Source organism: Diaphorina citri, unplaced genomic scaffold (assembly GCF_000475195.1).
Source record: "Diaphorina citri unplaced genomic scaffold, Diaci psyllid genome assembly version 1.1 scaffold19, whole genome shotgun sequence".
NCBI classification, from domain to species: Eukaryota; Metazoa; Arthropoda; class Insecta; order Hemiptera; family Psyllidae; genus Diaphorina; species Diaphorina citri.
The window spans coordinates 339,927-356,274 of record NW_007377457.1 but is presented as its reverse complement, the minus strand read 5'-3'; the positions used below and the strand labels follow the sequence as shown (position 1 = coordinate 356,274).

Here is a 16,348-nt window from a genome sequence, read left to right as displayed (position 1 = left end):
TTTTTTTTTAATTTTTTAAGAAAAAAAAAAAAAAAAGGCTGTTACCTAAAAAAAAAAAAAAAAAAAAAAAAACGGTCTAAAAAGCACTACTTAATAATAATAAAATAAAAAATATCTAAAAAAAAAGCCCTGCTTGAGCCAAACTATCTTGAAAGTACCGGTAACACGTGTTTTTTGCCAAATTGTGACAACTTTTTTTGTACATTTTGTTCAGAACCCTTTTTACTTTCCTTATCCTTTTTCATGTTATACCTATTACCTTTTTTTCGTTGGTTATTCATCTTTTTTATCACCTAATAAATAAATTTACAACATAAATCAGCCACCGATTTTTTTTGTGACAGTTATTGACATACTGGTTCACTGTTTAAGACTAGTTTTTTCATCTCAATAAATTGTAAATTAGTTATAATTTTATTCTGCATCTACATACGCGGATAAAAATGGAGGTAAAAAAAAAACCATTTTGTAATTTAAGTTATTTCGGCTCTGTGTTTGGAGTTCGGGGTGCATAAATTTACAACATAAATCAGCCACCGATTTTTTTTGTGACAGTTATTGACATACTGGTTCACTGTTTAAGACTAGTTTTTTCATCTCTACAAATTTTAAATTAGTTATAATTATTCTGCATCTACATACGCGGATAAAAATGGAGGTAAAAAAACCATTTTGTAATTTAAGTTATTTCAGCTCCGTGTTTGGAGTTCGGGGTGCTCTCAGCCTCGTGAGGATGATTGTCAAGCTTTCAAATATAACAAGCGACGAAATGTCCGTCTCTTTAGCGCGGTCAAATAAATCTCAACCCTCATTGGCTATCAGAGCTAGGTAACTCTTACTAACCTTGCTCTGGGGGCTCGTTCACCAATCAAATCGTTTGTTTAGAACGGAGAATAAGTCACTTGAAAGGGAGGTCGTCTTATCATCCCCAAATCGAAGAATTAAGGAGGAGGGGATAATTATCAGAAAGTGAGCAGACCCCGGGGCGAACTTAGTTTATCCTAAACAGACAAGGTTCGCTATTAAAATAGGAAAAAGAACAACGTCTTCACTTGACTCAGCTATTTTGATAACAAATTTTTAAATAAGAATATTCTCTAGGTGTTTTCGGACGTAGGTGTACGGTATACAAAATTAACACAATACTATCGTTGGAAATATGGTAAAAAATAGCAAATGAGACATTTTCCTTTGGCCCGCAGCTATTTTGATAACAAATTTTTAAATAAGAATATTCTCTAGGTGTTTTCGGACGTAGGTGTACGGTATACAAAATTAACACAATACAATACTATCGTTGGAAATATGGTAAAAAATAGCAAATGAGACATTTTCCTTTGGCCCATCAAACCTGATTCATGGAGGAATTCTTGGATTGGATATTTTGAGTCATCCAGTTTCTTCTGAACATGGTTTATCCGTAGGCGTTCATCCCCTGAATATTCTTTAAATTAAGCAGTAACTATTTTTTTAAACCACAAATAAATGTAAAAAAAAAGTATGGTTTATCCGTAGGCGTTCATCCCCTGAATATTCTTTAAATTAAGCAGTAACTATTTTTTTAAACCACAAATAAATGTAAAAAAAAAAGAAGTAAAAAACTGATAGGTTACAGTAAATCTTCCGAATTGTAGTAGTTCATAGTATTGCAATAAAATAAGAAGTACATACATAGACATCAAGTTTTTTTCGTGTGCTAAATAACGTGTGCAAAAATAACAGTTGTTACTATGGAATAAAAGTAACAGAATCATAATAGAATGGTAATAAGAGAGATTTTTCGTATCCGTGGATGAACTCAGTTGTCTAAGGTAGATGACAAAACCATTAAACCAATATGAATACTTCTGATATCATAAGAGAGACAATTCGTATCCGTGGATGAACTCAGTTGTCTAAGGTAGATGACAAAACCATTAAACCAATATGAATACTTCTGATATCTTTAGTTATTCAATTTAAGCATGAGCAATTGAGCATGTGAATGTTTGTCCAATGTCCATCATGTAATTTTGTCATGTAAAACGGCTATCCCATTGAACAATTTTAGAGCTATTTTTGTTTGTTCTTTTACAACGTATTTATTTTGACCCTTGTACTATATAAACTACGAGTATACTACCGTTTATGATCAACTTACTATGCTCCAAATAAATGAAAATTGAGGGGAAACGAATCCGATTGGTGGATTTCAAACATTTCAGCCAATCAGATTGTTTAATCCAAAAGTTGAAACCCAAGCTTAGTCACATTGTGGTCCCAGGTGTGACTATTGTTTTCGGCAAACTTTATATGTTATTATTATTATTATTATTATTCCTTTTTTTCTATATCTATTCTGTAACCGTGTGTTTTTGCATGTATAAGGAGAAGGAGAACAGTACCATGGTTCAACAGAAAACATGTGAGTAGATGAGGTGTATTTTCCTTCCAAGAAACTTTCAGAAACGTAACTGGTTCCCTTTTGGAATTTAAAATGGTACACTAAACCATAGGAAATCCAAGGTGCCGCGCCATCGGAATCGGTTTCCTAAAGTTTCCTGAAAGAAAAATACACCCTTGTTTGAAGTGGTTTGAGCTTGGGCCCTATTTAACAAACGACTCCCGCGGTTCCAAATGCAAAGCCATAAGATTATGTCGGGGTTTTATGGGTTCGAACATTATCCGTTCAGGATAAAATCCGCCCCGGGCGGGAATCGAACCCGCGGCCTAGCGCTTACAAGGCAGACACGCTACCAACCAAGGCTTGACCTTTGTTGATGAAATTTGATAGAATTTGCTGAATAAGCGCTACAACAACATATACGTAAATACCTATTACCAATCGTATTCTGGCCTTTGAGCGCATACCCTAAAGTTGCATGCCCGATTTTTTTAGAAATTAATTTAATTGATTTGGCCTATAAATAGGTCGCAACACTTAAATGTTGTTGAAAATTGAATTTACAAAAAAAAAAAAAAATATTCACCCTCTTGGGCAAATGAGGGCAGGAATTCTACATTGAACTTTAGGGATAAGAAAAATAGAGACAGAAAAAATACATCAAGCTAACATCAGTAATTAAAGAATTTCATGAGGTACCCAATATAATTTGACATGTCATACTAAAGGCCACCTGTTACACAATACAGTTCTCACATATCCACACTCCATGCCATGCACAAAATAATAATAACAATATTGACAAGTATTTTTTATGTGCATGGGGGAATTTCTGGAATGCAAAGTTGTTGGTGGAACAGGCTAATGCTGTTAGCAAGACAGCCTTCTGAGAAAAAAATATTCATAAAAAAAAAATAATAATAATAATATTACTGGGTATGGTTTGTTGATTATTATTATATTTTATAATATTTACTTCTGTTGTTCCTTTCAGGTGTCTAACTACAATTTTTTATACAGGTATAAAATGTAGGTACATATACATACTGACCTTTTGTAACCCACCTGAACTCATACAAGATCTGAACAACATCTGAAGGGATTCACAAATAACAATAGGAACTGAGCATGTAAGGTATGGGGGTTTCACTTTTCCTTTTATACTGAAAAGCTCTCTCCACAGCCACATGTACCCTTGATGTTTGGATTGTTGAAGACAAATTCTGAGGACAGTTTGTTTTCTACATAGTCCATTTCTGTTCCGAGCAAAGTCAGTTGAGCTTTCCTATCTATGAAGATTCGAACACCTGAAACATGGAAGAAACAAGTCAGAATCAACGCCCAATATTTGACTGTTCAAATATGTTAACTTCACATATTCTACATAGTCCATTTCTGTTCCGAGCAAAGTCAGTTGAGCTTTCCTATCTATGAAGATTCGAACACCTGAAACATGGAAGAAACAAATCAGAATCAAGGCCCAATATTTGACTGTTCAAATATGTTAACTTCACATATTTGATTTACAACTTTTGATAATACTCAAACTTATACCTAAGTATTACATTTTCCAATCCCCTTAATGCTTTAGTAATTTTTCTAGTTTTCCATTTCTGTTCCGAGCAAAGTCAGTTGAGCTTTCCTATCTATGAAGATTCGAACACCTGAAACATGGAAGAAACAAGTCAGAATCAAGGCCCAATATTTGACTGTTCAAATATGTTAACTTCACATATTTGATTTACAACTTTTGATAATCCTCAAACTTATACCTAAGTATTACATTTTCCAATCCCCTTAATGCTTTAGTAATTATTCTAGTTTCGTAGTACTGGCCATGTACACAAATATTTTACAACACTCATTTTGGTTGTCTTTTAAATAATTTTCATCTAATATTTCCTTAATATCAAGAAAAGGTTGGTACTTTTTTTTCTCTCTTCTTTTTTTTACAACTCAATACCTACATGTAAAAATTTAAATCCCTTGTATTGTTCTACTTACCATCCTGAATTACTTCCTCGTCCATTTTTTCTTTATCCTTGGCATAATTCAATGTGTAACTAAGTCCATTGCACCCCCTCTGTTGTACTCCAACTTTGAGTCCAGCCTGTGAAGAAATGAAAATGATACAATGGATTTTATTTATTTTGAGAAGACCTAAAATGTAATTAGGGAAATTTCAATACTTTTGTATAGAACAGTCAGGAACTATATTATAGCAAAAAATTATTGTTCTCACATGAATAGTTAAATCCTTGGTTACCTGTGTGATGGATAATATAGGTGAATTAGAGGAGGTTCAATACTTGAGCTAACCATGGATTTGGGTTCTATCATCAGATAAGTTAATTCCAGTATACAAGTGATAAATGAATGCTGTAGGGGTGGAGAATGCCATAGGCATTAACCACACACTTGATCTAACTTCATCATTCTTTTTATTTTTTAAACATAATTATATTATCTTTGTAAATGAAGTTTGATCTAATTGTTCATTATTTTTAATAAATGAACCAGTCAAAATGACCTCTTTTGATATTGAATTGTGTTGGCATTGGCACCTGATTCAAATTACCATGTCAGACTAGTGGAAAACTTTCATTTATTACTGACTAGCTACAAGTTTAGTTCTTACAACTTACAAAGTCTGTATTTTTTGACAGTATTTCCTTGATTTTCAAAACTGCAGAAGGGGTCTGAAATCAAGAACAGACAGAGAAACAATTGAAAATTTCATTTGCAACCATCAAACGACCAAGACATTAGCAAGTGTACATGGTGATCAACCTACCGAGCATGGAAATCATACCTACTTGATCAAACTTCATCATTATTTTTATTTTTAAAACATAATTATATTATCTTTGTAAATGAAGTTTGATCTAATTCTCATTATTTTTAATAAATGAACCAGTCAAAATAACCTCTTTTGATATTGGATTGTGTTGGCACCTGATTCAAATTACCATGTCAGACTAGTGGAAAACTTTCATTTATTACTGACTAGGTACTGGTTTACTTCTTACAACTTACAAAGTCTGTATTTTTTGACAGTATTTCCTTGATTTTCAAAACTGCAGAAGGGGTCTGAAATCAAGAACAGACAAACAATTGGAAATTTCATTTACAACCATCAAATGACCAAGACATTAGCAAGTTTACATGGTGATCAACCTACCAAGCATGGAAATCATACCTATCAAGGTGAAATAGCAAGAATGTACAATCACATTTCTTCATCCCTCCAACAGAACTTGAAAGTTTCCCTGATCTACAAAGACAAGATGATGCAACAATTGTGGAGTTGTAACTCAAAAATAAGTACATATAGGATTCTACAAGATTGCAGTTGGAAATTTCATCAGTAAATGATTTCTTCACATTAAATTGATCTCAAAGGCAAGGTATACCTGCACCCTTGACAAATGCCAAAGACAAGATGATGCAACAATTGTGGAGTTGTAACTCAAAAATAAGTACATATAGGATTCTACAAGATTGCAGTTGGAAATTTCATTAGTAAATGATTTCTTCACATTAAATTGATCTCAAAGGCAAGGTAGACCTGCACCCTTGACAAATGGAATCTCCCTGAAAGCAAGTGATGTGTTTCAAACCACTTGCAGCACAGATTCAAATCATATTTCAAACAAAGGGAAAAGGGATCTTTCTCTGGGACAACCTAACATGAATGGAAAAAAGGTTGGTCCTTGACTTGAGCTAACCAGGGTTTTGGTCAACTCTGGTAAATTGGTATGCTAAACAAAATTGACTGTTATCAGACAGTAGGGCCTGGGAATAAAAAAGACTTCTAACTCAACTGAAAAATGAACTTACCAATGTTAGAGCTGCCCTTGAAGGGACAAGTTTCTTCTTGACTGCTCTAACTGTTGCTGAGGCCAATACTCTGGAATTACTCATTTTAAGCAATGAAAAAAGATTGGAAAAGCTCTACCAAGAGTAATTTGACTGTGGATTTGTGGAAAAATCCGTGACCCACAAAATATTTGAAAAATATCAATTTACCAGATATGAGTTTGCAATCATCCCTTGCATAACTTGGGATTCAGATTTATCGGGTCAACTAACCACCAAAAAGTTGAAAGGTTAGTTCAGTGCACAAACTGCTTCTTATATTCCAGCAGCTGCTGTGACCACTATGCAGACTATGCTATGCTGCTGTGTCCATATAGGGATGATAAATTTAGCTACTACTGTCCTTAGTGCCTTATGGAATGGAGAAAAAAGGGTCATCCCAATACATAATCTCAATATTTAGTATTAAACCATCAAGCCCTTTCTACTTCAAAAAAAAAAGAAGAAGAAGAAGAAGAAGAAGTACCTATAATCCACTCTGTACTGAACATTTTTCCCAGTAGTAGTATACTTTTAATTACACCCCTGACAAAACCTTTATCTCAATCATCAATCTAATGGGCCTTTCTTGTATTTTTCTTTGTTCCAGAGAATGGCTAAAGTCCAATTAACCAATGTTACAGTTCTAGACAATTCATCTCCATTTAGTCAACAGTTCAGATTTGAATTGGTTTTTGAATGCATAGAGGAACTTAAAGAAGGTAAATTTTTTCAGACAAACTGGGGAAATCGAAAGCCAGGAAAGATATAATGATAGAATATGGTGGTGAGGCTTTTTACATCAACCCATCAACAGATGGAATGATAGTTATGTATGTAAACTGGGGAAAACTTTGAAACTCAGTTTATTATTATTATTTTAGGTTTACTGTTACAGTTAAACATTGGTTTTTTTTTCCACACTCTTTGTTCTCCATTGGGCAATAAGTTACCCACCACCTCATATCAACCTCACCCGTCCTGAGTGGGGCCAGCAGCATGTGTTGGCCAAACTGTTGTGATGGTCTATTTGAGCATCATATAAGATTGATCTTATGCTTAATAAAATATCAAAACAAAGAACAGCTGATTGTTGTATCAGCTGTTTGAATTTAGAGGCGTGTCTTGAGAGAAACGTCACGGCGAATGTACCCGAAGGTGAAAATAGTCGCGGCGCATGCGCGATTTACGAACTCTTTCTTTCTGTAGCAGACGATTGTTATTCGAGTCCCAGAATGCCACAACAGTACATGTCCGCCATATGTCATAGGTGGTTGTTTATTGGTAGGAGTGCTGTATTTTTCGAGACCACTTACGGCCTCATGCAGCAGTCTCCTTCCGAAATCAAAGAAAAGTTATTGAGGGCACTGGACACGGAATACAATGTAAGAATACACTTGAATTATCCTTCGTTATGATGTAAAATTAAGTTCAAGTCCGAAAGTTAAATGTCTCTTTGCAAAAGCCTAAAATATCAAGTGAATCAACATGGTTTCTACAACGAAAGAGTGCACTTTTTAAATGTGTTAGTCACTTTATTTCGATCTAATAATTATTTTTTAACACTTTTAAATCACCACAAAAATTATTTCACTGTTTTTAAAGTTCATAAGATCACTCGGTAATTTTTTTTATTACGTAAATTTTTTGAAAAAAATTGTGTAAATTTTTTTAAATAAAGTCCTTCGAGCTCTGAAAAAACAGATCGTATGAGAACGTTTCTATCGGAGACACCGTGTGTACAGTTTTAGATTATCAAATCCTACCAAGAAAAATCATTTTCCCCTTCTTCATTCCAAAATTGAATCGAACATTGTGTCAGCTTTTCATACTAATGACGTTTTCTATTGGAGACACCGTGTGTACAGTTTTAGATTATCAAATCCTACCAAGAAAAATCATTTTCCCCCTTCTTCATTCCAAAATTGAATCGAACATTGTGTCAGCTTTTCATACTAATGACGTACGAAAGAAGTAAAACCGCGATTTTCTTTCATTCTCTAATCCTTTTTACTTCCCTTATTATCCTCGTAGTATAGGAAGTATAGGAAGGTATTGTTTCCGTACCGATTTTGGTACCGACAAGAGTTTAAAGGTTCATAGTTCCCTACTTGTTTTCGGTCTTACTTGCGGTGCTTAATATTTCGTCCCGACCCCAAGGTAAAATCGATTCTTGTGACCCAGCAAAAAAGAAAAATCAAAGGCGCGTAATTTATCCGAACTTTGGCTTTGTGAGCTGTAAAGGTGTGTCCCAAAATAGTGGATCGACGAGGTGAATCTATGTTGTTGAAGTGTGGACCGTTCAGTCGATATCGATCGACGGCCTTTCGACAATGTGTGGACACACCTTTAAACGGTCCTCAGCTAGATAGACCTTGAGATTTTGGTTGGGTGGAAGAGCTCCCTCAAGAGAATTTGCTTCGTAAAGAAAGAATTATAATCCCGATTTGTCAATTGGAGAAGACCAAGAAAAAGATATAGAGACATGATAAGAGATGACATTGCAAGTAGGGGTTTCCAATGGGAAGATATAGAGCGAGAAGAACGCTGCAATGACAGAAGATGGTGGAGAGGCTTGGTAAATCGACCCATCAGATGAGATGGAACGATACTAGTTATGTTGTTATGTCATTACATGAAATGGTCTTGTGTAATTCCCGTGTGTGATTGCTTAACTAAACACTTGTATTTCTTTCAGATTTAGAATGGAAAATGATCTATGTTGGTTCAGCTGAAAGTGAGGAGTATGATCAAGTTCTAGATACAATCTATGTAGGACCTATTCCTGAAGGAAAACACATGTTTGTCTTTGAGGTAAGAAATGATTAGTAGGTTATTGAAGCCATATTTTTGAGTTGAAAAGTTGAACTTTTGGAAATGTTTATTCTTTCCCACTCAACTCTTGAAACAAGCAACAAACCAATGTATACCTAAACCTAACACCACTTCTACCATACACGTATTGGGTTCCTGTGATTGGCCGTGTATAGTATGTTATTCCTTTGATTCCTACTACCTGTTGTCTCCTCATCCCAGTTTAGTGGTATTTTTATTAAGTTAATTACTTTCTATCTTTCTCGTGAATCATGTCTGTATCTGTATGCAAGGTGTTTCAATATAAATGATTTGTCCTCCTGAGCTCATCGTGAAGAGTGACACTCTTCCTTCACTAAACTTGAGGTGTATTTTCCTTCCAAGAAACTTTCAGAAACGTAACTGGTTCCCTTTTGGAATTTAAAATGGTACACTAAACCATAGGAAATCGAAGGTGCCGCGCCATCGGAATCGGTTTCCTAAAGTTTCCCGAAAAAAAAATACACCCTTGTTTGAAGTGGTTTGAGCTTGGGCCCTATTTAACAAACGACTCCCGCAGTTCCAAATGCAAAGCCATAAGATTATGTCGGGGTTTTATGGGTTCAAGCTCTGAAAAGACATCTTGCCCCTACTGTCCCGAGTCTACTTCGCGACGCGGCATTGCGCATAGTCAGTACATTATTTACCTATGTACTTTTCCATTTACTTGGCTATTTATCCACCTTTCCCTACGATTCTCCCCTGTTTTATTCTCGTTTACTTTTGTGCTTCGTTTTTTCTGCGTTCTACTCAACAGTGGAGAAAACGGGTTAACCCTTGACAACATGCTGATTCATCTTTCAATCGCATTCAAATCTTTATGCTACCTACATTGGTATTATTTTTAATTTGAATGACTTTCTAAATACTCATCATCTTGTCTTTTTATCCTATTCCTACTACCTGTTGTCTCCTCATCCCAGTTTAGTGGTATTTTTATTAAGTTAATTACTTTCTATCTTTCTCGTGAATCATGCTCAACTCTTGAAACAAGCAACAAACCAATGTATACCTAAACCTAACACCACTTCTACCATACACGTATTGGGTTCCTGTGATTGGCCCTGTATAGTATGTTATTCCTTTGATTCCTACTACCTGTCTCCTCATCCCAGTTTAGTGGTATTTTTATTAAGTTAATTACTTTCTATCTTTCTCGTGAATCATGTCTGTATCCAAGGTGTTTCAATATAAATGATTTGTCCTCCTGAGCTCATCGTGAAGAGTGACACTCTTCCTTCACTAAACATTCTACCTATAGTAGTCATGCATTTTACATATTCATCTTATTGTACTTGTATAGAAAACAGATCGTATGAGAACGTTTCTATCGGAGACACCGTGTGTACAGTTTTAGATTATCAAATCCTACCAAGAAAAATCATTTTCCCCCTTCTTCATTCCAAAATTGATTCGAACACTGTGTCAGCTTTTCATACTAATGACGTACGAAAGAAGTAAAACCGCGATTTTCTCTAATCCTTTTTACTTCCCTTATTATCCTCGTAGTATAGGAAGGTATTGTTTCCGTACCGATTTTGATACCGACAAGAGTTTAAAGGTTCATACTTGCGGTGCTTAATATTTCGTCCCGACCCCAAGGTAAAATCGATTCTTATGACCCAGCAAAAAAGAAAAATCAAAGGCGCGTAATTTATCCGAACTTTGGCTTTGTGAGATGTAAAGGTGTGTCCACTAATGACGTACGAAAGAAGTAAAACCGCGATTTTCTTTCATTCTCTAATCCTTTTTACTTCCCTTATTATCCTCGTAGTATAGGAAGGTATTGTTTCCGTACCGATTTTGGTACCGACAAGAGTTTAAAGGTTCATAGTTCCCTACTTGTTTCCGGTCTTACTTGCGGTGCTTAATATTTCGTCCCGACCCCAAGGTAAAATCGATTCTTATGACCCAGCGAAAAAGAAAAATCAAAGGCGCGTAATTTATCCAAACTTTGGCTTTGTGAGCTGTAAAGGTGTGTCCAGTGGATCGACGAGGTGAAGCTATGTTGTTGAGGAAGTGTGGACCGTTCAGTCGATATCGATCGACGGCCTTTCGACAATGTGTGGACACACCTTTAAACGGTCCTCAGCTAGATACACCTTGAGTTTTTGGTTGGGTGGAAGAGCTCCCTCAAGAGAATTTGCTTCGTAAAGAAAGAATTATAATCCCGATTTGTCAATTGCGTTTTTTGGACCGCATTGCAAAGACCCTCCGGAAATGTTGATCGCTATTGTTGTATATTGATTTTTTTTTTTTTTTTTTTTTAATTAACTTTATTGTACTCTCTTTGTTGCCTCTTGAGCTGAGTACATTTGAGTAAAAATCATCATCTCGCCTTATCTGTTGAGGCACAGAATCTCCTTGTAGAATGCGTCCATTTTTTCTAAGCTGTTAAATTGCTCTAAGAAGTCTAAGAGAGGTTATGGTGTCACCACATGATGGCAATTTACCTACCTACGATAATGGGACCTTTGGAGTTTTCAAGTGATGATAGTTCCGTTTTATTTTCATTATTTAATTTTTAGGTTTCTCATGGAAAATAAACTGTTGGTCTTTATTTTATGTTGATATATTTTTGTTTCAAGAGATTGATGGATGTTTTTTCTTTTGTTTTTTAAAATGAATAAAAAAAAAATGTGCCTTTCCCATTTGATACATAAAAGTTTTGTAAAGTCACACCTCTCTCTGCTTGGAATTACGATCAAGTGGAGGATTAAAATTTATTCTTTTATATTTTGTCAATATTATTTTCTCATTTAAGTATAAAATAAAAACAAATCCCATTTGTTGAGAAAAAAAATAAGCAGAAATGTTTTTTCTTCTATTTTTGTTAGTTACCTAGTATTTTTTTTATATATATATATCAAAACCTACATAATAGGTACGTAGAAGTAGATATCTTTGGGACTTTCCTTTTCTGTTTGAATATGTAGGTACCTTTAACCAACAACAGCTTATTCTTGAAAGCATTTTGCACTTCATGTCTGAGAAAATAGATAGGTACCATTCTACACTCTGGTCTCAGTTACTAGGTACCCCTATTATACGTACATTAATTTTATTTCCAAAAGAAGAAACCTTTGCCCTGCAGTGGACGGTTGCCCATGCTGATGATATTTTTCATCATTAGGTAGTACTTAGGTATGTTACGTGAATGACTCATAACTAGAAGGCTATGTCTATCCCAAAACATGTTCTTTTTGGACTTTGAACTCCGCACGTACTCGCGAAATAAAAAAGTCCTCAATGAAATATTCCTGAGGAAGCGATTTATCCCGAAGTATAGCAGAAGGGAATGTTTTTGACGGTCACTCACCCGGACACTAACGTTACTTAACTTCAGTAAACCATTGGGAACTGGTGCATTTCGAAAAAAAAAGATGTTTGATAGAGGGAACTGTAACTGCTTAGGACTTATTGTCCCCAAAGCGAAGAGAGAAAGGAAGACAGGATAGGAGAAAGCCAGCCGTTCCATGAACAAACCTTATCTATTCTGTTTGGGATAAACTGCTCCCGGTGGGATTCTAACCCACATTGCGATAGTACTTTGGTGCACATTCGAGAAAGCTTTGTGCAATGCCCCGATGTCTGATTGATCACTTGTCCACTGATTTTTTACCTCCTTGAAATTTTTGCAGCGATCATCGTGTAAACGGTTCTTTTCCCAACGAGCACAGAAAATTCTAGAGGGAAATTTGAACCAAAAAGATAAAAGTGAGGTTAGAAACACAAAAACGAAAAGAGAGAAGTTTCTCTTCTTTGAAAAATTCCGTAATTTTGAGTTGAAAATCCTATTTCTTGGCTTATTTTGGTCGAATTTTATTACTTACCTCCAGGAAAAACAAGTACTTTGAACCCAAAAAAGCTCCTCTAGCCAAGAAGGGGATGTTTTAGAGTCTTATCAACTTACTTGGCCTGTTGAACCTATTCACAAAAAGTCTACTTCTGATCAGCAAAAAATGTAAGTACCCATAACTGAACCCAAAAAAGCTCCTCTAGCCAAGAAGGGGATGTTTTAGAGTCTTATCAACTTACTTGGCCTGTTGAATCTATTCACAAAAAGTCTACTGCTGATCAGCAAAAAATGTAAGTACCCATAACAGAACCCAAAAAAGCTCCTCTAGCCAAGAAGGGGATGTTTTAGAGTCTTATCAACTTACTTGGCCTGTTGAATCTATTCACAAAAAGTCCTCTGCTGATCAGCAAAAAATGTAAGTACCTACCCAAAACTTACCAAGGAAGAGAGTAAAGCTCGCATTTCGTGGCCCTCAGTTAAGAGTGAAATGTCAAGAATAATGACCATTTTACCAGATATGAGTTTGCAATCATCCCTTGCATAACTTGGGATTCAGATTTATCGGGTCAACTAACCACCAAAAAAAGTTGGAAGGTTGGTTCAGTGCACAAACTGCTTCTTATATTCCAGCAGCTGCTGTGACCACTATGCTATGCTGCTGTGTCCATATAGGGATGATGAATTTAGCTACTACTGTCCTTGAAGGTTGGTTCAGTGCACAAACTGCTTCTTATATTCCAGCAGCTGCTGTGACCACTATGCTATGCTGCTGTGTCCATATAGGGATGATAAATTTAGCTACTACTGTCCTTGGTGCCTTATGGCAGTGTTTCTTAATTGGTGTTCCCCGCGAGCTGACGGCAGGGGTTCCACGAGATATTTTGGAAAAATCATACACTAGATAAAATGCAGTTTCAAACGGTATTTCTGCATGCAAATAGCATGCAAGTAGTGGATCGACGAGGTGAATCTATGTTGTTGAAGTGTGGACCGTTCAGTCGATATCGATCGACGGCCTTTCGACAATGTGTGGACACCTTTAAACGGTCCTCAGCTAGATACACCTTGAGATTTTGGTTGGGTGGAAGAGCTCCCTCAAGAGAATTTGCTTCCTAAAGAAAGAATTATAATCCCGATTTGTCAATTGGGCTTTCAGGTGGTGGACATGGTCACAGTTGTGGAAATCATTACTGTCCTTGAAAGGACCCCAATTACTAAAGAGGCTCTCGAAGTAAGTTTCTGGTACTCCTCCAGTTGCCTATTGTCAACTAAGCCAAACTATTGGTACCTACAATAGGACTCATGTCTTGATTTCTCATTTGACAAAATAGTAAAATAATAATACAGATTAAAAAAAAAAAAACATGTGGAATGAATAAAATTGTAATAATCATTGAAATGTTTAAAAATTGAATTCAGATAAGAATAATAGTATTTTTATCCAGACAATCTTGATTAGATTGTTTTAATTGGTGGGCTTTAATATTAATAAAAGGAATTAATATTAATTAAAGTCTTTTCTTTCCCATCAATTTATTATACATTTAGAATGGAAAGTCACTTCAACTGGTAGTGTGTGCTGTATGAAAAGTAAATTTAGCCAATAGAAAAAAAGACTATCAGAAAAAAAAAGAAAAAAATATCCTGTCAAATATCCACAATTTTGTTTAATTAAATTTAGGTTACACCTACTCTTCTACTGAATTCTCTTTTCCCTAACATTTTAACACTCTTCATCATACATTCATTTTTTTTAGTCCAAAATAGGACATGTACTTTATAGATTTGAGTCTTCAAAAGTCTAGTTTTTTTTAGGAAAATGGCCTAATGGTCAATGTCCCGACATTTGTAAACACTTTAAGTATAGATTTGTTGCATAATTTATTTTCCAGGCGGACCCACCCGATGTTAACAAAATCCCTGAAAAAGATGTCCTAGGAGTAACTGTTGTCTTGCTGACATGTAGCTATAGGGGAAATGAATTTGTACGAGTAGGCTTCTTTGTAAATAATGAATATGCAGACCCTGAACTGAAGGAAAATCCTCCAGAGAAGCCACAGTTTGATAAGGTAATGATACTTTTTTTGATGGTGTAAAACGGACTACCAAAAAAAGCCCACCCTATTTAAAAAGAAAAAGGCTAGAAAGAATAAGATGGAGGGAATGTAACAATAGAGCTCTTATAGTCCCAAAAGTGATGAGAGATGAACAGGGTAAGAGAAAGCCACCCATTCCAAGAACGAATCTTATTTGTTGAGAAAGTTAGAACAAAGGTTCTAACCGGTCGAGTCCGACTCCGATTTCATACTGAAGGGGTAATGTTCGTTCTCGGAACGGCCGGCCCTTCTCTTATTGTCTTCCTTCTCTCTTTGATTTCGGAACGATAAAACCATAGCAGTTATAGTTCCCCCTATCAAACCTCTTCAAAAATAATAACTTTTCCTTCCCCTCTTCCAATGTCCTACAGGTCGTGCGAAACATTTGTTGAGAAAGTTAGAACAAAGGTTCTAACCGGTCGAGTCCGATTCCGATTTCATACTGAAGGGGTAATGTTCGTTCTCGGAACGCCGGGCCTTCTCTTATTGTCTTCCTTCTCTCTTCGATTTCGGAACGATAAAACCATAGCAGTTATAGTTCCCCCTATCAAACCTCTTCAAAAATAATAACTTTTCATTGATTTGTTGAGAAAGTTAGAACAAAGGTTCTAACCGGTCGAGTCCGATTCCGATTTCATACTGAAGGGGTAATGTTCGTTCTCGGAACGGCCGGCCCTTCTCTTATTGTCTTCCATCTCTCTTCGATTTCGGAACGATAAAACCAAAGCAGTTATAGTTCCCCCTCTCAAACCTCTTCTAAAATAATAACTTTTCCTTCCCCTCTTCCAATGTCCTACAGGTCGTGCGAAATATCCTAGCGTCGGAACCCCGTGTTACACGATTCAAAATCAACTGGGACGATTCTGAACAGAGAGAGAACGGTCTGGCAGAAGAAGAGGAAAGTATGGACGCCGGGGGTGTTGGTACTTCTTCTTCCCTTCCTCCGCCTTCTTCTTGTTTCTTCAATGAGGGAAATCAGAGCAGCGCGAGCAATAGCAATCAGGCTATGGAGGTGCAGTGATCTCAGGGATGTGTGTGTGGCGAGGTTTTAATACGATCATTACTGGCTTTTCTAACACGAGATGCGAAAGTGGACCTAAAGGTGTGTCCACACTTAGTCAACGGCCGTCAATCGATCATCAATCAATGAGAATTTATTGTGGATCGACGACTTTGTATTATGTAGGCACCCATTTTACAACCTTCTCATGACCTTTTCTTGCCTTCCTCTGCGAAAGTGGACCTAAAGGTGTGTCCACACTTAGTCAACGGCCGTCAATCGATCATCAATCAATGAGAATTTATTGTGGATCGACGATTTTGTATTTTGTATTATGCCTTACTCTGAATCCCAACTCC

The 16,348-nt window shown here is 36.0% G+C and overlaps 2 protein-coding genes across 2 annotated transcripts; one reads left to right on the top strand and one right to left on the bottom strand.

The window, feature by feature from the left end:
- Positions 1 to 3,411: 3,411 nt before the first annotated feature.
- LOC103508159 (iron-sulfur cluster assembly 1 homolog, mitochondrial) lies at positions 3,412 to 7,943 on the bottom strand. Its single transcript, XM_017443807.2, has 5 exons — positions 7,309 to 7,943; positions 6,224 to 6,400; positions 5,420 to 5,473; positions 4,388 to 4,493; positions 3,412 to 3,690 (listed from the first exon to the last, which is right to left on the bottom strand). The coding sequence occupies exons 2-5, from the start codon at positions 6,305 to 6,307 to the stop codon at positions 3,542 to 3,544; spliced, it is 393 nt and encodes a 130-aa protein (XP_017299296.1). The 5' UTR covers positions 6,308 to 6,400; positions 7,309 to 7,943; the 3' UTR covers positions 3,412 to 3,541.
- On the top strand, positions 6,852 to 16,179 carry LOC103508168 (histone chaperone asf1). Its single transcript, XM_026822995.1, has 4 exons — positions 6,852 to 6,963; positions 8,940 to 9,055; positions 14,786 to 14,962; positions 15,789 to 16,179. The coding sequence occupies exons 1-4, from the start codon at positions 6,855 to 6,857 to the stop codon at positions 16,008 to 16,010; spliced, it is 624 nt and encodes a 207-aa protein (XP_026678796.1). The 5' UTR covers positions 6,852 to 6,854; the 3' UTR covers positions 16,011 to 16,179.
- The last annotated feature ends 169 nt before the right edge of the window (positions 16,180 to 16,348 follow it).

Excerpts from the sequence above, each read along its gene's own strand:
- LOC103508159 (XM_017443807.2), bottom strand. The coding sequence starts at position 6,307 with ATGAGTAATTCCAGAGTATTGGCCTCAGCAACAGTTAGAGCAGTCAAG. Across the intron at positions 5,474-6,223 it reads CAAGGGCAGCTCTAACATTG|ACCCCTTCTGCAGTTTTGAA; the intron begins GTAAGTTCATTT and ends TCTTGATTTCAG. Across the intron at positions 3,691-4,387 it reads CGAGGAAGTAATTCAGGATG|GTGTTCGAATCTTCATAGAT; the intron begins GTAAGTAGAACA and ends TCCATGTTTCAG.
- LOC103508168 (XM_026822995.1), top strand. The coding sequence starts at position 6,855 with ATGGCTAAAGTCCAATTAACCAATGTTACAGTTCTAGACAATTCATCT. Across the intron at positions 6,964-8,939 it reads CATAGAGGAACTTAAAGAAG|ATTTAGAATGGAAAATGATC; the intron begins GTAAATTTTTTC and ends TATTTCTTTCAG. Across the intron at positions 14,963-15,788 it reads AGAAGCCACAGTTTGATAAG|GTCGTGCGAAATATCCTAGC; the intron begins GTAATGATACTT and ends AATGTCCTACAG.